The 21,171-nt window shown below is 36.3% G+C and overlaps 2 protein-coding genes and 1 non-coding gene across 3 annotated transcripts; all 3 read left to right on the plus strand.

Annotated features, from left to right (window-relative positions):
* Positions 1-960: 960 nt before the first annotated feature.
* cd83 (CD83 molecule) lies at positions 961-5,114 on the plus strand. The gene is made up of 5 exons (XM_005801868.2): positions 961-1,100; positions 1,214-1,347; positions 2,712-2,940; positions 3,203-3,300; positions 3,422-5,114. The coding sequence occupies exons 1-5, from the start codon at positions 1,055-1,057 to the stop codon at positions 3,572-3,574; spliced, it is 660 nt and encodes a 219-aa protein (XP_005801925.2). The 5' UTR covers positions 961-1,054; the 3' UTR covers positions 3,575-5,114.
* Positions 5,115-7,824: 2,710 nt separating this feature from the next.
* Positions 7,825-7,906, plus strand: trnas-aga. The gene has a single exon. It is a non-coding gene; the product is annotated as a tRNA-Ser (tRNA).
* An 838-nt stretch (positions 7,907-8,744) lies between these two features.
* c3h8orf37 (chromosome 3 C8orf37 homolog) lies at positions 8,745-18,930 on the plus strand. The gene is made up of 6 exons (XM_005801867.2): positions 8,745-8,944; positions 9,641-9,743; positions 10,141-10,205; positions 10,528-10,593; positions 10,805-10,900; positions 15,441-18,930. Exons 1-6 carry the CDS (start codon positions 8,823-8,825, stop codon positions 15,598-15,600), a joined length of 612 nt encoding a protein of 203 aa, XP_005801924.1. The 5' UTR covers positions 8,745-8,822; the 3' UTR covers positions 15,601-18,930.
* The last annotated feature ends 2,241 nt before the right edge of the window (positions 18,931-21,171 follow it).

Genomic DNA, 21,171 nt, shown 5'->3' on the forward strand with positions numbered 1-21,171 from the left:
TTTAAATCAATCAGAAATGTAGGCAATAATATTTGGAAAGGCTACTCAGTGATACTCACAGATTGCAACGATTTTCGGTGTCAGACTTGCCATGTCGGAGAAGACAACAATGTTTAAAGATTTTATTGTGTTGCTCTTATTATGTTGCTTGATATCTTCTCCAGTCTCCCGGGTTGCTTGGAAAGTTGGGCTACAGTTGTACTTCTTTAACTAATTAATTTGATCCAAACTGCAGGAGAGCATCCATCGAGGTGCAGCACAAGGAATGTTTCCACCTACAGTCTCCTCCCCAGCAGGCTGCGTCTCTCGGAAGTCGGAACTGCGTAATGTGAAGTCAACATGGCGACACACATAGACATGGTTTACAGTACATCTTACAAACATCATTTTAAGCTTTATTTCCATAAGCGAGCACTACTTTTAATTTGTACAGTTTACAGTTGCACACGTTACATATAACATTGATTTTAGAAGCGCTTTTGCATGCGTGTTTTGTAAAATAAACTATTTCCATCACATCTTACTACAGCGGACAAACAGGGCAAGTCGCTCTTAGAAGTCATAACTGGGGAAAGTCTGAGTTGCCCAGTGGGAAATCCGACTTCGAGTGAGTTCCAGTTGATTTTTCCAACTGGGAATTCGAAAATTCCAGATACACCCGGAACGCAGCATAACGAGACGCTTAGTTAAAGTCCAAAAATGTAATTGGCAGTAAAATAGTTAAAGTAGGTATAAATAAATAATATAATATAATAATAATAATAGGCTATAGTTAACTATACGTGAACTCTACGCTCTTCAGAGATCCGGAGAGAATTCAACGAATTTTCAGTTTCCTCTTTTTTTTCTTTGTTTGTTTCCCTCACCGGGCACATAAACACAAATAATAAGTATATACTGGTACTTAGGTAAAGCCCACTATGCAGCGTAAACATGGAAGAGGAAGCAAAAGGGTGGAGCGTCAGTGCACGACTGTATTTAAGAGAGGAGTCAACCTCGTGGACAGCCAGTCTGCGTTTCTCGGACTGTTTATCGTTTGGACTCAATTATCAGCATGATGACTCCACACCTGCTCTGTGTTCCTCTGCTGCTGTCACTGGGTGAGTTTCTAATGGATTTTGTTTTAATGTGAAATCTCCAGTTGATTTCTGAATACGCTTCTGTCATTCAAACTGAAAGGGAAACTGACATATTCCTCTCTTCTACCCGTCAGTGGGCTCGGCATCCAGCAGAGCTGACAGCGAAGACATGCTGGTGGTTTCCACTCTCTCTGATCAGGACTCTACCCTGAGGTGCACCGCCAGACAAATACCCGGGGTGCAGTACAGCGCCGTGAGGTGGTACAAGGTAAGAACAGCCGCTTATTCAAACTTTTTCTTCAAGGGCCCTTTTGTTTTGAAAGGGCGGCAGATATCCGAGTGGGAAAATCCACGCCTGTCATTACCCGACACCGCTGCTGGTTTCAGTTTGATTTCCTTTAAAGGCTTCATGTGTTACCGGAAATAGTTGGGGCAAATAAAACTGAGCTTGCAAGATCAGAAGAGCAGCAGCAGTCTGGATTATTGAAGTCTGTCTGTTGTTGCGACAGAGAAGTCAGAATTAAACAGCAGCACCAGTAGAGACTGTAAACTGGTTGTTTAAGCTGTTATGGTTCACTGTTTACTGCAGTTTGTTTATTATTAAGCCCATTCATTGCTCAGATGTCAGCTTGCTAGACCATGTCAGTGTAATGATTACAGTTTAGTTCATAGTCTGTCAGATATGTTAGAAATACTTTAGGTTAAAACTAGTAAAAAATACATTTCATAAACATTACAAATTAGCATAACTAATCAAAAATGTTTCATCACTGTTTTTTTTGTTGTTTAAAAGATGAAAGCCTTTAATGATAAAAACACTTTTATTGTTTACTGATTTATGACCTCATGAAGGATTATCAGCAAAGAAATTGATTCTTACCAGAAACCTGGGAAGCATAATGTAATATTTTATTGACCTACTGTAATAAATCTGTAACTCAAGTATTTAATAAAGAAAATAAGTCAAATAAGTACAACATACCTAAGTGAAAATTGCTCTATGTAAAAGTTTTAAACCACCCCCTTTTTAAAGATGTATATTTAGGATACTAAAGTACAAACTTGACAAAACTTGAGAAATGTGTCATCCTTTAGTTTACTGTAGAATGTTTTCTGCTATTAGCTTTCTGAACGAACTGTTAAAGCTAAAAAACATTTATCTTCTCTACTTTTCAAAGATTCACACAGGAACAAATTGTGTCCTGATGACTAGTTGGTAACAAAGAGCCTACAGATCATTTTCCTAATTAATTCTTTGCTGAGTTTTCAGCATACCAGCAAGCTGGGAAGCATTTTAGTAGCAGGACAGTTTGTAAGTCAGGGTTCAGTGGCAGTAAAATGCTCCTTTGAAAATGGATGAAAAGCAGCTGGTGTCCAATAAAAATGTGAATAGCCTTCAGAAAATTTGAGAAAATATTGTTACAACCTACGGCAGTATAAAGGTCTAATAATAGATTACTTAAATCTATAAATAACAAAAAATGAAGAAAACTGGTGATATAAACAGAACTGGTAACTCATTATATATAATAGCTTGTGTTTGCTTCTGTTCCTAAACATCTTGTGTCAGATTCTTGTTCTGATCTCTCAGATTCCTACAAACATGTAACAAGTTTTGCCGTGGTTTCACAGGCTGGAAGCGACTCGTCTCATCAGCGCGATGGCCTTCTGGCCAAATACCTCCCAAACGGCACCACCAGATGGTACAAAGACGTGACCAGGAAAGTGGAGCTGCACGATGACTCCCTTGACCTCGTCCTGCCCAACGTGACCTGCAGCGACAGTGGAGTGTACCTGTGTTTTCTGGCTGCACCTGTGGGACAGCAGAACCAGGAGGGGAAAGTTAAGCTCACACTGCCAGGTAAAAAGAAGTCCCCTCATGGTGAAGTGGGTTATTGTGGTTATCAAATCAAGACTGTTGTAGACAGAAAAACATCTTCCTGTATAAACAGGTACAGGTTAAAGTTGTATGCAAAGCCCCAGTTAGCTTTTAACCCTTTTTAATATACGTAAATCGCTTGGTGTTAAAATCATTGCTGCTATTTTTGAATAATTTGTGATAATCCCTACATTTATCCCTAACGTGGAAGGTTCTAAGCGGTTCTCTCTGTTCCTATCTCCAGATTGTCCTGCTGATGCCATCGGACCTGAAACTCCTTTGCTGGTTATTTTTGCCTCAGCGCTGCTGGTGCTCGCACTTCTCATTTCCTTCTTGAGCTATGTAAGTGCAAAAAAATCTCTAATAGTACCTTCACATTGTTTAATCTTTATCTTCTATGTATTTGTGACTGATCCTCATTTATTCCCCATCTAAATGAAGTTTTTTTTTTCTCCCTCCCTAGAAATGTTTGAAGAATACAGTCAAGGACAGAATCCAGGTAGCCAAGAAAGAAATCTCGTTGAACGCGCCGCTCAAGCCCCTGGAAAAGAAGGACTTGATGCTAATTTACACTCTGGGTCCCAAAGTGTCCAAGTTGCAGCATATTTGTGTCTGAAGACTGTCTGAGAAAGATGTGACAAAGTCCACCTCCTCTGAGGCAGCAGAAATGCAAGCAAGGAAGAAGGATCTATGGAGAGACGATCAACGTCTGCAGGGTCCAGTATTCAGGTCGGGACTTTGATCGTCCAGGATGCTTGGGCTGCTCCAGTTCAGGCCAGAAAGATACACAGCAAGCTGTTGCTTGGATGCTCCATACCTCAATTTAAAAAAAAAAAACAATATAAATGCACTATTAGCTGCTTCATACGCAGGACATTTCATGGCTAACATCTATTAGCTGGTAAAGCTCTTTTTTTTGTCAGACTGCTGTTCTTACTGTGATGTTTATGTTCCAAAACCAGTGCTGATCATTTCATCCTTTCACCATTTCATACCTTTAAAAATATTATTTTTTTCAACCATCAAGGGGATAATTCTCTGGTAATTAATATCTACCAACAAGACGTCCGTTTAGTTGGTATGCAGTAAAATCCAATAAAAAAAATGTGAGAATGGAGCATTTTTATCACAATTTGTCCCCATAATTTAAGAAAATACTTTACCAGAGTAGAGAAAAGATAGATATACTGCTGATGAACATGTAAACAAAATGGTTTGCTTAAAGGTATGAAATGGAAAAAATGGGGTAGAAATGATAACGCTTTGGTATGAGAGGGGGAGTTAATCCAGAGTTATACTAAACAGTCTTTCTTTATTTTACTTTCAAGATATAAGTTTTATGAAAATGTTTAATTGAAATTATGCTAAACAAAGAAAGTAAAAAAAGTTAGAGAAACACTAGCTGACAAATATATTCTGTTCATTGTTGTGGAATTACAGCGAGTTGACCTTATGTAGGTAGAAGCTGCTACTGAGCCATTCCAGAACTCAGCTCTTGATAGCTTGAGTTCTAGTTTCATGTTCTCATACTGTGTCTGTGTGCAAAGGTGTGAAAGATATATTATTTATTAAAACTGAATCTGACTACAGTGTGTTTCAGGCTTTGGTGTTCATGTTCTCCTTCTTCCAGTCTTGTTTTGTTTGTGGAGATGAGAAAAGCATGAAACTCTGTATGAGGGGGCGAACCAGACTAACCTTTTAAATGCAGAACTGAAAAGTGAAGACATATGCAAACACCCACGTTATGTGCAAATTTAACTCTGGGGAAAGTTTTAGATCTTGGTTTCTTAGTTCTGGATTTTTCTTGGGTTTGAAACTTTGAAAGCTGTTGCCCTGGTTTAACCTTGCATGATTTTATACTTTGCCGAAGAAATAATGAAATGTTTGCTATAACTATTAGGAAAGTAAAGCAACAGCAGAGGAACCTAATATGTCATGTAATCGATACGTAAATGGGAAAATCCATCATAAGCCCTTTTTAATCTTTCCGCTTGCATCTTCATTAAACCAGAAATGGAAAAAGGAAGTAAGATAACGCGCTGTGGCAGCTAATACTGTGACGTAGAATCTCTTACACATGTCACGTGCACTGTAGCACTTTTTGTTATGTTTTAAAGGTTTTTTGGAAATTCATTAAACTTGAAATAAAAACTACAATCTAAGTGTGGGTCTGTGTCAACTCTGTACATCTTCCAATGTTTGTATAATACTGGAAGATCCCTGGGCTACAGAAACAGTTTATTAAGCATACACTCATGTTAAAATTACTTAATTTACTAACTGGAAAGAAACCAGGGTGACACTGATGTACCAATGATATAAGTGTCCTGAAGCTAGGGTTAGGGTTAGGGTTATGCAGCTCAGTCTAACCCATAATAACCAAGTGTCAGCTGTTCATATCATGCAAAAACACTGTACAACTTCTGACATCTGTGGTTCAGTAGTGGCTTAACAACACGACGCTCGTGACACATCTGTGTGTGCTTGGCCTTGAGGCACTGACTATAATCATAGTCCACACCTTGATAATCTTCCACAAACTCTTGAATTTGAATGGTTTGGATTCACAATACTCAAAAAGGCAGGTGCTTCTAAACTTCCTTAAGATTATTTTGGTTATTATTTTTGCATGTATTTACATGTATGATAATTATACTCCTGTGAAAACTTGTACTGTTGGTTCAATTTTTCTTTGTCACCTCCCAATATCAATTTTGTTTTTTGACATGAAGAATTCTGGGTAACTTATTTATAATGTGTTGTATGTATATATTGATTGATTAAAACATCACATTAATAATTTTAAATGAGAAGTTATGGTAACTACACGCTTTTTCTTAAGTTTACATGCAAGTGGTTCATCTAATGAAGTTTCTCAAACCTGAAAAAGTCCTCGGCCCGTTTAGTCTGAGGACTGTTTGTTGAACAGTCACGGACCACCAGTGACGTGCGGTCAGGGGAGGCAGGTGAGGCAGTGCCTCACCAGCCATCATGGAAAGAAAGAAAATATATAATCATAAAGTAATTTCAATTGTTATATTCATCCAGTGGTTTGTACTAAAAAATATTTATTTTTCATGTAGCTTCACCAATTTCGATTTTTATTTGTTCAAAATCGCTGAATTTTCTTATTTTCCCATTCAAATGCTTGGAAGCGATGCCGGTGAGGCAGCAGCGAGCTCTGCCTCACCTTGGATTGCGCAACCCCTGGCTCTGCGCTGGCTGCTAAGCGGAGAGAGCATGTTGCTGTACGGCGTCAATAAAATGGTTTAAACAAATTTAATATGTGAACTTATTTCCAATAATTTAGCTTATGTATATAATGTACAGCGCTTTTTGTCACCAACTGTGTTTGTGTAACGTGTTTCGTGTAATGAGCGATTATAAACGGCAGAGAACAGGTTCGAGGTGAGGCAGGCAGTTCTCTTGCCTCATGGCAGGGGGCGCTCAAGATCCCAGACGTTCGTCTTGTTCACTCCTCAACTGCCGAGTAAGTGACAGCGAGCTAGGCTAAACGATTCGGGAAGCAAGTCAAGTGCAGCGATAGATTATAATAGAGATAGTGATTTTTTTCCTCTCGCTTATCCCGACTTTCGACATGGATGACTACTTTACAACACTAAAAAAGTTTTCTCAAGTGGAAGAGAGACTTTTAAAACTGAAGGAAGATAAGGAGGACTTCTATCGCAAAGTGACGGATGTTTTTGTGCAGAAGGAGCGACGCATGGACTTCATTTATAAGTAAAGGTAAGACAGTAATAACATTTATTTTGTTTTGTTTTTTAAGGAAATGTGTGTTTTGTGAGCTACAGTTTGTATGTGTAAGGATGCAGAAGTGAAACATAACCTGTAAACTGCTGTCAATCTATGCATCTATTTGCAAATCTGATTCTGATGACGTCAGTGCCTCACCAGCTATGAACCTCACCGCACGTCACTGCGGACCACCTAACCTGAAATTGCCCAGCGATAACACAACTTAATATTTAATGCAACCTGAAATAAAACTATTATTCTTTGTTCATCCTAATGAGAAGAATGGTGCCGTTTGGTATGACTGGCCACGCCAAAGTCACAAACATGAAGACCCATCTACTTGGGCATTTTGGGTTATTTACAGATTTTGAAAGTGTGGAGTCTAAGCTTCCCAATGATGTCAAACACATGGAAATAAAAAAGAAGTTGTTCTTTACCACCAAGTTTTATGTGCATTAATAAAATTTGTAATATGGAATCACAATTGAAGAAACATAGACTTGAGTGCTTCAGCAGAAACAAAAAATCATTTTCTGCACCATTAAATATAAAAATAGTCCACTTTAACTGCACTTATTAAATATATTTAATTAATTTAATTATTGAATTAAATAAAAATAACAATAGTAGACGCGTAAGCAGAGCATCATTCATTACCAAGCAAAGTCATAAAAAACAAAGAACAGTTCTGTTTAACTGAATCGAGTTGTACGGCTCACCGCATAGAGCCGTTCAAAGGAATCCAGTCGCTAGTGAATGACATATCAAAAATCAGCAGCTATGTCTCAGCTTCCTCTGATCATATAAGTAATCCTGGAGTTGTTTTCTTTCCACCGGTATCTGAAGCTTTCCTTTTGAGTGAGCCGGTTTTACGCCAATTATTACTTTTAACACAATCTTTGGAAAGCTAGCTGTAGCGTCGCACTTTGAGCTCACGTCACGGCAGTACCTCGCGGACCACTAGGGGGAACCTACGGACCACAGTTTGAGAAAAACTGATCTAATGTTATGTATCCATCTTTTCTAAAGTAATAAATAAGTAATAAACAGATTGAAAAACAATCTGGTTCTATGTATAAAAACGAACCTACACACCCTATATGCTATCCAGTTGTCGTGGCCGAGTGGTTAAGGCGATGGACTAGAAATCCATTGGGGTCTCCCCGCGCAGGTTCGAATCCTGCCGACAACGAGTTTTTCTCTTTTTCCCACAACAGAAAATGCTTCTTTTCTTTCACGGTTATCTTGCTTGCTCGCTTTACTGTTGTTCTATGGTACTAGCACCTTATTTTAAATGAATTTTCAACTAATCGAGCTGTAACAGTACTTCCTGTTTGATTTTCAAAATAAAATCTGCGACAAATTACAAAAATAAGTAATGTACGGAAGAGGATTAGGGCCACCAAAAAAAAGAATTCTGAGATTAAAATCAGAATTCTATTTTTTTTTTTTTCGGTGGCCCTAATCGTCTTCCGTAGTAATGCGCCTTTGACATAATGAAAAAAAAAAGTTGTTTTTTACTGTTGGAACTTAGATCTATTTAAAAATGTGACTGCCTGGCATATTTTGTAATTTTCCTTCAGGCTGTGTGAATATATAAATTGACTCACTCAAAGAAATTTGCAAAGAAATGTCTAACATTTCTTAATTATCTTTAGAAATTAGTTCTAGTTGAGTCGCTCATGTTGGTAATATTTTGAATTAGCACTATCACGTTAGTTCTGTTTGTTCTGTTTTTAGTCTTTTATTTCCCGAATTTCTTTGTTTAGGTTGAGGCATTAGCATGTTTCATGTTGGACAGTTATTCCTTCTGGTTTTGGATGTTGTGCAGCTGGACGCATGTTTTCTCTTAATTTTACCTTGGGACAGTTATGATGTTTAATCATAGCAACAATGTGTTTTTTTTATCAAGGGGACTATCTCTAAAGCTCCTATAGTATTTAGTGTAATTCGATTTCGGCTTTTATTTTGAAGAGCATTTATTTTCGACTTTGGTCGAGTTCCGCTTTGTTACCTAGCAACGGCGAACGCCGAGATCGGTAATGGAAGCTGGCCTGTGAGCGCTGATCAGGCTCCGAAGCTAGCAGGGCAAACACGAATACCTCATCATGGATGACGATGACCTGGATGAGCTGTTGGATGAAGTGGAAAAAAAGTTCTGTAGTAAAGCTTCTGCAGCGTCTTCCGGTGTAAAACGCAACAAAGACGAAAATAAACAAGAAGAATGGAGGTAAACAAAGCTACTTTTGCTAGCACATGTTCGCTGGTAGCAAATAAACATCACTTAAACTCCCAATAATTGATCAACTTGTGTGTCAGTTTGCAAGAAATAAAGAAATGGCTTGAAATATTTCACTCTATCTGTGATGAATCCTTACTTTCTGAAATGAGGGACAAAAAATATTGAACTTTTTATTATAGACACATTTTTTATGTACTTGCAAATCAGCATAAATCTAAATACAGGAGCATTTAAATTAATTGTAATTACATTGAAAATTAAACTTAATAACATGAATGCATTTATTCTATTGATTTTGATGATATGTTTCTCCATTAATTAGCTCAGCTAAAACATTCAGTGAACACTCTCTTTCTGACATTGTATCCTCCACTTAGAAATTTACATTCATATCAAGCGTTTCCATTTCTGGCTCTAAATAACAGTTCAAAAACGAACATCATACTTAAATTATGCTAAAAATGATTTCAACAAGTGCCAAGCTTTCATAAATCTCTCTTGTCATTCATTAATAACTTAAGAGTTCAAAATGTCTAAACCATTGAAGTCAGCAAAAAGTGTTTGGAAGTTTGCAAACTACCTCAAAGTTTTTGAAACTCCTCTCTTTCTGGAAAACCACTATTCATAAATTATGCAGATGGTATTCAGCACTGCGTACAGTAACATTTTGTTTTTGTGACTTAGTGCTGCAAAATGTGAGCCACATAAAAGCAGCGTTTCTGAGGACATTGATGCCCTTCTGGAGGAATTGCTGGAGGATGATTACGACAGTTCTCCTCAGTCAAAGGTGAGCTTATGTCTGTAAAATATTTGTGACAGAGGTGCTTAGAGAATCATTTTAAATAAAAAAAAATAAAAGACAGTGTCTCCATAGATGCCACACCTAAGTTTATTTAGTTTGCGCTTTTTTAACGGTTTCTTAGAAAAAAAAATATCTTTTGCAACATATTTTTTTCTTTGCATTGAGCATGTAAAACTATTCCAAGAACTGCCACTGATTTCTTAAAATTCTTAATTGCACAAAGTGTTTCCACATGGCATGTTTCTTCTTTGGCTTTTCATGAATCAAAATGTGACTTCCTGTGAAAGTTTGATTTAAAAACTATTTAGACGCAAGATAAATGAAACAGTCATAAACAAATGATTTAATTGTCTCTAATCTCTTTCTTACTGTTCTTTTTCAGGGTGAACAGTTTTCTAAAAGAGAACAAGCAGAGAAGAAACTCTCTTCACAGTCTGCTGGAAGAAGGTGAGTATTTTAGCTTGAATAAAAGAAAAAAAACGAAACAGTTACAAAAGAAGAAAAAAGAAAGATGCTACTTTGAACATTTTTTTCTGTATTGCTGTTTTTATGAAAAAAATTGAGTTAACTTTAACTGGGAAAAAAATCTTTTAATGTTGCACCTGACTGAACATGAGCACTGGACGTATCTGAGCTGTAGATTTTAATCGTATCTCTCATTTTCTACCAGTAAAAACTTTTATTCTTGTTGCCGTGGCGACTTTGATTTTCCCTGCGGTGTATTTGTGTGTCACTTTGAGACATTTTGCGCTCTCCGTTCCGCTTCCAGGTGCTGTCCTGTCTTCATCGGTGGGAGCTCAGTAACAAACGGTGTTGGAACAGCCACTTCCAAAAGGTGTGAAAACATAAATTTATTCCAACAGCGTCTGTTGAGTCTCATCTGCTTTGGATTTATCAGGACACAGAACATCAGTGTCCTTGATTTCTTATCCCAGTTCATTCTGATCATGCAGAATTTGCACTTTTCAACTATAATTCACTGATAAATGAAATGTGTTTAATAGAAGTTTATTAAAAAAATCTATGACTGGTGTTTGTATGGATAGGTCATGTGACCAGCTGAGGTGCGTCTCCTGTGATTTCCGGGTGTTGATGTTTGACGATTCTGAATGGGACGCATCATGTGACTACCTGTTCCTCAGGTGAGTCTGAAGGTTTATTCAGAGTCTTTTTCTACATATTTAATGGGTATACTCTTAATGGCCTTACTCTTAATGGGTATCATCTTGAATTACATATTTTGTTATTATTGGTGGATTATCTCAGATTTATCATCCCTCAATTCCTAAAAGAATCCTCTGTAGTAAATGTAAAATTACTTTCAGATCATAAAACCCCAGTTAAAAAATTGTTTTCACAGTGAAAAGGAAACTGCTGTTTTGGGTGACATTTTAGTTTTTCACCAATAGGTGGCAGTATTTACCCGTGCGGATATTGTTTCCTTCCTTTAACATTCTTTAACGTAAAGCATCGAAGATAAGAGGGTTAAAAGCTGGTTTTTAAGAGGTGAGCATCTTTGTAAAAAATAAAAATTAAAAAATGTTAGAGCGTCATTAAGCCGCCCACATCCACATCAGGCCATGAGAGCTGCTGCTCTTTCCTCCTGATGGGAACAGTTCTGTAATCTGGACATCAATGTGACCAGAATATAAACAAGCAGACTTCATGTTATTTCAAACCAGCTCACAGCGGCTTCCTTTTAAAACCACAACGGTGCAATCTAACCTGGTAACTAATAAAGTCATTACTTAGGTTCTTTTACCAGTGATTTATGAATTGAGACAAAAATGTTACATTTTTGCCAGTTTTGGGCTTTTGTTGCGTTATGTAAAACAACCAGGAACTGACTGAATAATACCTGGATCTAATTTGGTTTAGATGTCTGATTTGTTTAAATATTTGTGACAAATTTGTAATTTTATTACCTTTTTATATTATATTTACATTTAGTTTTACTTTTTTTCATATTTTATTTTAGTAGCAAAAATAGATAATAATATTAGGTATTTAATTGTATTATTCAATAATTATACTTTATTATTTAATAAAATTTTTGAATTAGGGTTGGAAAGTGGTTGGAAATTAGGTTTAGTGTTTCAAAGGGTGACATACAGTACTGTATTGTACAGTTGTATAGTCATTGGAAATGCAGCTAGTGTGAAGACAATTTCCTACAAAATGTCTTTTTCTTACGTTTTTATAATGTCTAATTCCTGATTCAGTGAGTGCAGTTTGATCTCCCTTATAAAATCATTGCTATTCAGTGTCCAGCCACAGTTTTATGATATGATTGATTAGCTCTCTGTAAATGAATTACGTTCTCAGTATAAAATCAGGAGCAGATTAAAACGTGACCGCACACTGAGGCCAGCATCACCCCCGTCTTCTGGTGCAGTTGACCCCAAGGTGATGGTCACATTGTTTGTAGATGTGCGTCACCCAGAGGGATAAGAACTGATTTAATGTGACACTGTGTCATTTGTTACAGTAACTGTGTTTGACAGGCCGCCATGGTCAGATGACGGAGGTGTGTCTAGGTGCTTCCAGAGGTTGATTAAGTTCTGAGGGCAGAACTTTATCCTTCTCTAAGTGAGATGTTTGCTTCCTGCTTGTCTAAACTTATCTGGATATTTCGCCCGGAGATTTTGTGTAGTTTTTAATTTAAGTCCTCTGATCAGGTTAGAAATATTGAAGCTTCTGGTGAATCTAATAATGTTTGAGGTTGAAGGTTTGATTTCTTCTGGCTTCACTAAGCTGAGAAATATAGCCTGTTTTTTTCATCCAGTGGCAAGTGATGGAAATGTGAGGCTTGTTAGTGTTTTCTGAAGAGTGAACGCAGCACATCGGGTTGTAAAGCCCAGACACGAAGACTCTGAAACTAACAGGGAGAAGCAGTCCTGACACAAAGAGACATGATGGATCTCTTACACCTGTCTGCACGTTTGGCTGCTGTCTCATTCTCAGTCCTGCTATGTTCGGCTGATTCCCCTCATCTGGTCAAAAATAACATGAATGAATCATCGAATCCCCACTATTCCTGATGTTGATTTCTGCTCTGAGCATAAAAGGTAAAATATGTTGATACTAGACAGGGAGAAGCTCCAGTCGTCTCTAACATTGAACCTCTGCTGTTTATAACAGCAATCGTATCGTGTTGCAATCTTCTGCTATTTTAGATGCATTAGAGAATTCAGGAACTGTTTTTCACAACACATTATTTACTGTTCGACAATGTTGAAGCTGCCTGGTTATTTTATTTTTATTTTATGGAACTAATGGCCTTAATTCAACAGTAACTTAAACAAAATATCAGAGTTTTTAGTTTTTATATAAACTTCAGTTCAGTTAAAAATACTTTATTAATCCCAAAAGATACCAACGAAATTAACTCATTAAATTAAAGATCCATCCATCCATGTGTGGATCTGTTGATCGATCGAATGATGGTCCATCCATCCATCCATCCATCCATCCATCCATCCATCCATCCATCCATCCATCCATCCATCCATCCATCCATCCATCCATCCATCCGTCCATCCATCCATCCATCCATTTGTCCATCCATCCTTCTGTCCGTCCGTCCGTTCATATGTAGATCCGTCTAATAAATGAATGAATATGTATGACCCATACATAATATATGTTTAACTTAACATTTTTATAATATATATTTGTTTTTTTTGTTAATTATAATTATTTTTAATTATAGTTTTTATTTTAACACAGTATATGTTAAAATAAAAAAATGTTTCTGACATTTTATTCTTACAGACATGTTGTTTTGTAAGAGATTAAAGGAGTTGAAGTGGGCGGCTGTTTTCTGGGAGTTAAACACAGAAATGGTCCTTGAAAGTATCTGACAGCTAAAACAGCTGAAATGAACTGCCACCTCCTGTTCATTAGTACTTCAGCTCCCTCAACACACCCATAAGGAAGTTTTTTTGTTCCTTTTTGTTATGGAATAAAACTCATTTAAAAAGGTGATTTGATTGCATCTTGTAATGGTCTGAATTGAATTACTATCAAGTTATTGTCAGTCAGTGTTGCTCTATGAACCAGAATTTGAGATGTGCCAAAGGGTGATAAGTTTTAACATCTGAACAAAGTAGGTTTAATTCAAATGGGAACATTCTCTTTATTTTGTAGGAGGAAAACTACAATACAAAAAAGACATTGGTAAAATTTGGATGAAGTTGTTAAAGTTACTTTTTGTTGTCAGCCTGTTGTAGTTCAGAAAGAAAAGCCAACTCCACTGCGCTCACATCTACCCACATCATTTGACACCTTGACATTTTATCACTAACCTTTTTTTCTGTATAGCTCTGTGTGATTTTCTTTTTTGTGCTACTTTGAGTTCAAAACACTTTGAGACACTCAGGAGCACTCAGGAGGATGAGTTTGGCCTTCTAGTTGTAATGTCAGCGGAATCATCCAGACAGAAAGCTGCAGTCGCAGCTCCAACCCCTCGGCGATAAACAGCGAAACAAATAAACCAGACAGGACATGAAGAAGCTCTGTTTACCTCTACAGCTGTATGTCAACATCTAAACACATGTTCTTCCTCTGTTAACATCTCACAGGTTTCTTTATGACTGATGTTGTCATTTGTAATTTAATTTATTTGTCTCCTGGTGGAGAAGTTATCATGAGTTGGCAATAATAATATAGATAAAATAGAGACTGTAAAATAAGGTGTAATCTGCAGATGGAGATTGTAAGAAATATTATACATGTATTCATATGTTGTAAAAACTTCTTAGTTATGCTCTTTTTAAAACTTGGCTGTTTAAACAGGCAGAGGGACCTGTAATAATACATGTACACATCAGTTTATTCTCTGTGTTCACAGCTGCAGATTTACAGCTGTGAACTTGTGATGAAAACAGCTGGACTGAGGTTTAACTTCACTCTGTTCTTTATATCTTCTAATATTATCATACAGTATCATACGGCTTTAATATTAATAATATTGATTTTAAAAAGTTTTAGTTTCACAGCCAGATTATTTCATGTAATGACATTTTCCCCCCAAGTCATACTGTAAGTGAAATAATCTGCCTGTGGATGTACAGTCGTACTTTTTCTTCAAATAATAAAAATCTATGTAATTATTTAAGCACATAATTTTAAAAATTAAGTACTTAAAACAAGCCCCTATATATCTTGCTGAACAGTTAGTTGTGTCTTCTTTCAAGTGTGCTAAAATATTTACAAATATTTATTTATTACATATTTCTTGTGTTTTTGCAGTGTTATATTGAAATGCAGATAATGAAAATTCTCATGTGTAAACTTTTCAGGCCATCGGTTGTATAACACTCACATTGATTTTTGAAGTTTCCAACATTTTATAACCATTCATAAATGCTGAAAAAACATTACTGCATCAGTTTAACTTCCAGTGAATTTGCTAAAGGTTGATAAGGGAAGTCAAAAGCTATTTATGTAGTTTTGAAGTGGCCTAACTATATTTTTATGTTATTAAAAGTTCTGCTCACAGCCAGAAGGTTAATTTTCTTGTTGGCTATGTTGAATAGTTGAGTTTAAAAAAAAGCAAAACATGATGACTGCATAACTCTATTATTGTGTGTTAAATGAGAAAATTGCACTTTTTGCTAAAGTGAGCAGCCTGCATGTTAAGTGATTAAACTGCTGCCATTTTCTCTGTGGCTGCTGCAGGAACAACGTGCCGGACCGCCAGAAGCTCCGAGCCAAACTGAAGAAGAGGAAGGGTTTGCGGGCTTACGCCTGCCAGTGCAACTGGCTCTCCAGCTCAGAGACGACGGACCTCAGAGACCAGCCTCAGCTCAGATGGGTCTGTGGCAAACATCTGGACTGATGCTCACAGCTGGGAAACATGCCGCTCACACAGCATGGACCACAAATGGTAGCTGATAGTTTCTCAGACATATCTATAAAACATCTATAAAACCTGATGATGGAACTAAAACTTATTAGTTTGAGTAATAATGAGTTGGACGTGAAAACAGAAATGTGTTTTGGATGGTGGAGTAAATCCAAACTGATAAAACTGGCAGCATAAATGAAACTTGGAGGCAACTTTGTTAAACTCAGTGAACTGAAACAATCAAACAGCCACCTGAGGAGATCTAAAAATATGTTTTAAAACATTTAAGAACTTTTTGTTGGACTCCTCAATGGTCCCAATATTGTTCTCTATAAAATGTTTTTATCTTTTATTTAATGTTCAGTAACAGTTCCTTAATGCTAAGTGTATAACAGAGATGCACTGATGTGAAACTTGACCTGATATCAATATCCGATCTGAACAGGGTTTGTAAAATCTGAGAAGCTACAATGGTTGTAGTCTTAAGATTCATATTTGTCAAACAGCTCAAAGAGAAATGTCATGTAATAATGTTGCTCTATCATAATATTTTTAAATATTTTAGGCTAATGTAATAGGAAAGATTTAGAGAAAAAAAATAAAAATCTGAAGTAATTGTTGTAGAAAATCTGTTGAGATATGAAATATTTTTAAATATTTGAGCTCATGTTTATGTTTACTGTGAGAGCAATCCAGAAAATATGAGAAAAATCTTTATTGTAAGTCAGTTTGCATTCATTTTGTGTTCTCTTTTTTTACATCCCAGAATATACATTTTATCTTCTTCTTTTCTCCTGTTGCATCAGTGGAATCCCATTGTGAGTTTACTTTATCTCAAACATAAATTTAAATAACCAATATTTAATATTTTCTTTCTGGTTTCTGTCAGCCTCTGTATCTCCTGAACTGTTAAATGCTTCATTATTCCGTCGCTTACTTATTTCTGTACTGAGCATGCTCGGTGTAGTTTCTGACCCAAAATTAAAAACAGTGTTATCTCTATAGCAAGAGGGAGCTAGAATATTAAATGTGCAACCATGGAAACAATAAAAAGGAGGTTCAGACCAAGCAATCTTCAAATAAGTTGACATGCAGATGATTTTTTAAATCAAAGTAAAAACTTTTTTTTAAATAAATAGTGTTTTAGTTTATTTCTGCTTTTAAGCATCTTCTCAAGGTTCCATCCCTTAAGCAATCCTTTATTAATTGTAGTAATGCTTGATAATTAAATATGAATGTATTAATTTTCACATAAAACATCATGACTGATTTGTTAGTGTTGCCTTCACTTTTCATCAGTGACCTGATGTTTTTATGGCATCAATATTTAATCATAATTTAGAAAGAGTTAACCATCCTGTTAATGATTACAATCATTTCATAAAAGTTCATGATTTTTATGTCATCACATGACAGACTCGAAGGCCTGTTTTTAAAACTGAGAGCAGTCTGATGAAATTTTATTCCATAATTTAAAGTCAAATCACACTTCGGTGTGATTCCATTTTGATGATAAATATTGTCTCTAGTTAGAGTAATGGAGATATTGAGTTTACGAAGCAGTCTGTGGAAAGCATTCTAGACTCTAAGGTTGTAAAACAAACTTAATCCAGCTTGAGATAAGCTCACATGAGAACCAAAGGATTTAGACAAGCTGAGAAAATAGTTTTACACCACCCGAAACTGAAAAACCTTTAATATTATGGATCAAAAAATGAGATATGTTGCTAAGCTCAGCTTCCATTAGACTGGAACAAAAAGAGGTTGAACTCATGAGCCATACTGAACATTTAGTTTCTGTTTCTGTCACTCTGCAGAGGAAATGTCAGGACAGGCGTACGTGTTGGTTACTTTAGTAAACAGATCATACATAATTTAGAGCTGACCTCGACTTATTCACATCAGAACTCCATCACATCCAAACATTTGTTAATTAAAGGAGCGCAAAATCTATTTTTATTGCTAAGTGTGTTCTGACAAACTTTGTGCCTTCCAGCTGGTTAATTATCGTTCCTAAGTGATGTGTCAACAAGGAGGACAAACAAACAGAAAAGCCACATCCTTTGCCTCCCACCTGTTGCGAGTGAGTGCTCGCTCCATCAGCTTGTTGATGTGCATCATTTCATTAGGTGACCTATTTCCCAGCATTAGTATTCATCAGGCTGGCCGAGGTTGCACACTTGCACAGGCCGATTCGTCACGTTTTATTAACAGGCAAAATGATGCTGAGGGAAGCTGCCTGAACTTTAGAATCAGAACACAGATTGTTGTTTGTAAAAATATGAAAATTGTTCAAACCAAGATGAACCACAAAGACCATTCCTTGATTTTTATTTAAGAAATATCTTTATTTTGGAGTAAATGTGGGTTATGAAGTGGCTGTTTTTTTTAATGCATCCAACTTCTTTTAGTCAATTTTGGACGCTGTCTTAAAGTGTACTGTGGATTGCTAGATGTTCTCTCAAAGAGAAATCCACACCACAAAATATATATTTTTCCCAGTTTTGACTGTGCCATATTTATTGCTGTCACTCAGCAATAGAAGTGTTGATTTTTAGCTCTCCAAAGTATTCTATAGAGTCTTACTTTTATTTTGACACCAGAACCATTCAAATATACCCTGCAGTTCCTGAGATATATTGAATTCATTTTATGGGTGTTATTTCTGAGTAAATCTCCAAAAAAAAAGACGCCCAGGCATCAACAAGTAAAGACTGTTTCAGCGTTTCGCCTAAAGCCATAACAACTAACAGTAGAAAAGCTTTGAGAGAAGAATATAAAATCTTCATGAATCATAAAACATAAAAAAATGATGAAAACAGTGATTCTGATTAAAGATTCTTTTTTGTTACAGGGAAAGTTTTTTATTCGTGCTGCCAACTGGCTCATCTCATGGACAGTTGAACAATTCTCCTAACTCAGGAGGGTAAAAGCTTTCCTACTGTGACTACAGCAGTGGAAGAAAGTCTGTCAGATCTCAGTGATGCTAAAAACCCAGCAGCAGCAGCTGATATGACGCAGGATGTTGTGTTAAATTAGTTTTCTCAAAAGAAGCTAGAAGTTAAGACTAGTTTTCTATGTCAACTAGTGTGTGACTGCTTCTCTGACTAAGCTGAAATATTTCAACAGACTTGAACGGGTCTGTGCTGTGATGACTAGTCTGATCTAACTTAAATTCACTCTTATCCAGTCAGAAAGGTCATATTTTGAGTTTATTGAGCTTGCTTATTCCCATTTTGCTTCATATCCAGCAGGATGTTGCTTCCAAGAGACACATGTAGTCAAATAAATTATTACTAAAGTATCACAGTCCATGTTCGTTCAAATAAAAAGCAAATAAAATACTTTTTTCAGTGACCAACCCGTCTCACCCAAGGCTGTCTGATAAAGTGGTCTAAACTTTGGAAAGTGAAACTCACTTGCTATATATACGTTAAATATTTCAACACTTATTTTATGTAAATTTCATGATTAATGCTTGCAGGTTATGAAAACTCAAAATTCAGCATCTCAGTAAATTAAAATATTGTGAGAAAAAGATGGTGTCACACCTTTATCATATTATAAACTCAAAATATCTAGAAAGCTTCCTGAGCCTCTAAATGTGGTTGATTGGCCAGTGAACTGTCCTGACCTTTGACCCCCACAAAGACTGGTGTGTTGTCAAGAGGAAGATGAGAAAAACCGAACTCCTGGGCTTCCTGAACCTCAGCAGAACCTCAGGCTGATCTCCTCCATGTTATGCCGCATTGATACAGAAATTCACGCGAAAGGAACCAGAACCAAACATTGAAAGAGTAAAAATGAGCATACATTTCAGAAGACTAATATTTCTGTTTGAAATGTCATTTTTATTGATCTTATTTTATATTCTGATTTTTTGAGACATTGAATTTCAGGTTGTTTTTATCTCTAATCCATAGCCATTAAAATATTTAACAGTTTTTTTAGATGCACCGGCATTCATGGAGGATTTTTATTGTAATCCAGACCCCAAGTTGGATTCTTTGTTTCCGACTTACCGAAAGTGACTCAGACTCTCGCCTGTCAGACAGCAGGAAGAACAGAGTGATGAGGCTGCTGAAGACGAGCAGGAGAGGAAGGAAAACAACAGCTGCAGTGATGGAGCGCTGCATGGCGTGGGCAGGATGCAGTCACCAGTCTGTCCAGGAGAAAACTCAGGGCCAACAAGCGCTGCAGTGAAATCGTGGGTAGCATTGTTGCCAAAAGCATCATAAAAGCTTTTTTCCTGTCAACAGGTGGGTTATTATGTAATCAAATCTGAAATTTCCACACTAAAAGGAGGATAGCTGAAATCTTATCTAATAATCCTATCTAAGGTAAGTAAATGCTTGAATCCTTAGTTTCTTGATTTTATTAAAAGCACAGTGTCACTGCAAATTCACATAAACAATTCATAAAGTTTTTAATCCCTATATTTACATTCCTTAAAAATCCCTTAAAAATTTAAACAAATGACAGAAACTCAGGAAAAGATTAAATCATTTTCTTACTATTCCAAGCAAAACAGCTTTAAGTTGAAATATACCAACCTCATATCAAATATAGAGGCTGAATAATGTGCTTTATATTGATTTTTCCCTGCCTTATTGTAGAAAACTAAAGCTTATCTCTCCATGTCTGCAGCTGCAGGAGGTTTTCAATTCTATAGTTTCTTTCTGAGCTTATCTGAATCACTGACTAATTAATGGTCTTTTATTGCCATTTCTAGAATCTGTGATGGCTCTTTTCTCATTAAACTCACTAAACAGAAATTAAGTATCAGCTAATTGTGCCTTGTGCAGCAAGTAGAACTTCCAGGTTCCCATGTTTGTTCTATCATAATAGAAAATGTCATCTCAAAAACGTTAAGTTAGTTTTTTTTTAATTATTTTTGCTGCTTCTCTTTTAGTCTCTGAAAACAGCAGAACATTTATTTAGTTCTGTAAAAAAGTTTACTTTTATCTAACTTTCTCACATCACATGAATTGGACGGTGGGCAGCAAAAAAAGAAGGGCTCCCGCCCGCGCTTCATTTATGATGCAAGAACTGCCACTGTTCCAACTGATAAATGACAAATTAGGTTTTCTCCCTCTCATAATAAAGAATTTAAATAATAATAATAATAATAATAATTTGCTCACTTTATTATTTTCTGACATTAAAAATAGATTGTGTAAAATATTAGCAAAAACCAAAGAAATCTCTAAGGAGATAAATACTTTTGCACAGCATTCCACAAAAATGGTTTTTGTGGAATGTCACCTCAAACAGTCACCTCTGACCCCATCAGAGTGCTCAGTATGTATTCTACCAGTTAGTCTGGAAAGTATGCATGAATGAAAGTAAATAACAGTGCAGGTCAGCTCCTGCTGCTCACATTTCTGGGCTGGTTTCTTCTTTCCAAGATGGTGGAAACACAGGTCAACACGAACCATAAAGCATCCTACAGGTCAATGAAAATTTTATTAAAGTTAATTAATTTCCCTTTGGGATTAATAAAGTATTTTTGAATTTGAATTAAAATTTTCTCTGACTTTTGACCGTATTAGAAATTTTAAA

Source organism: Xiphophorus maculatus, chromosome 3, assembly GCF_002775205.1.
Source record: "Xiphophorus maculatus strain JP 163 A chromosome 3, X_maculatus-5.0-male, whole genome shotgun sequence".
Lineage (NCBI taxonomy): Eukaryota > Metazoa > Chordata > Actinopteri > Cyprinodontiformes > Poeciliidae > Xiphophorus > Xiphophorus maculatus.

What these genes read in the sequence shown, in the direction of transcription:
- c3h8orf37 (XM_005801867.2), top strand. Translation starts at nt 8,823, where the DNA reads ATGGATGACGATGACCTGGATGAGCTGTTGGATGAAGTGGAAAAAAAG. An exon ending in ACAGTTCTCCTCAGTCAAAG is followed by an intron (nt 9,744 to 10,140) that starts GTGAGCTTATGT and finishes GTTCTTTTTCAG; the next exon opens with GGTGAACAGTTTTCTAAAAG. An exon ending in GGAACAGCCACTTCCAAAAG is followed by an intron (nt 10,594 to 10,804) that starts GTGTGAAAACAT and finishes TTGTATGGATAG; the next exon opens with GTCATGTGACCAGCTGAGGT.
- cd83 (XM_005801868.2), top strand. Translation starts at nt 1,055, where the DNA reads ATGATGACTCCACACCTGCTCTGTGTTCCTCTGCTGCTGTCACTGG. An exon ending in TCCTCTGCTGCTGTCACTGG is followed by an intron (nt 1,101 to 1,213) that starts GTGAGTTTCTAA and finishes TCTACCCGTCAG; the next exon opens with TGGGCTCGGCATCCAGCAGA. An exon ending in AGTTAAGCTCACACTGCCAG is followed by an intron (nt 2,941 to 3,202) that starts GTAAAAAGAAGT and finishes TCCTATCTCCAG; the next exon opens with ATTGTCCTGCTGATGCCATC.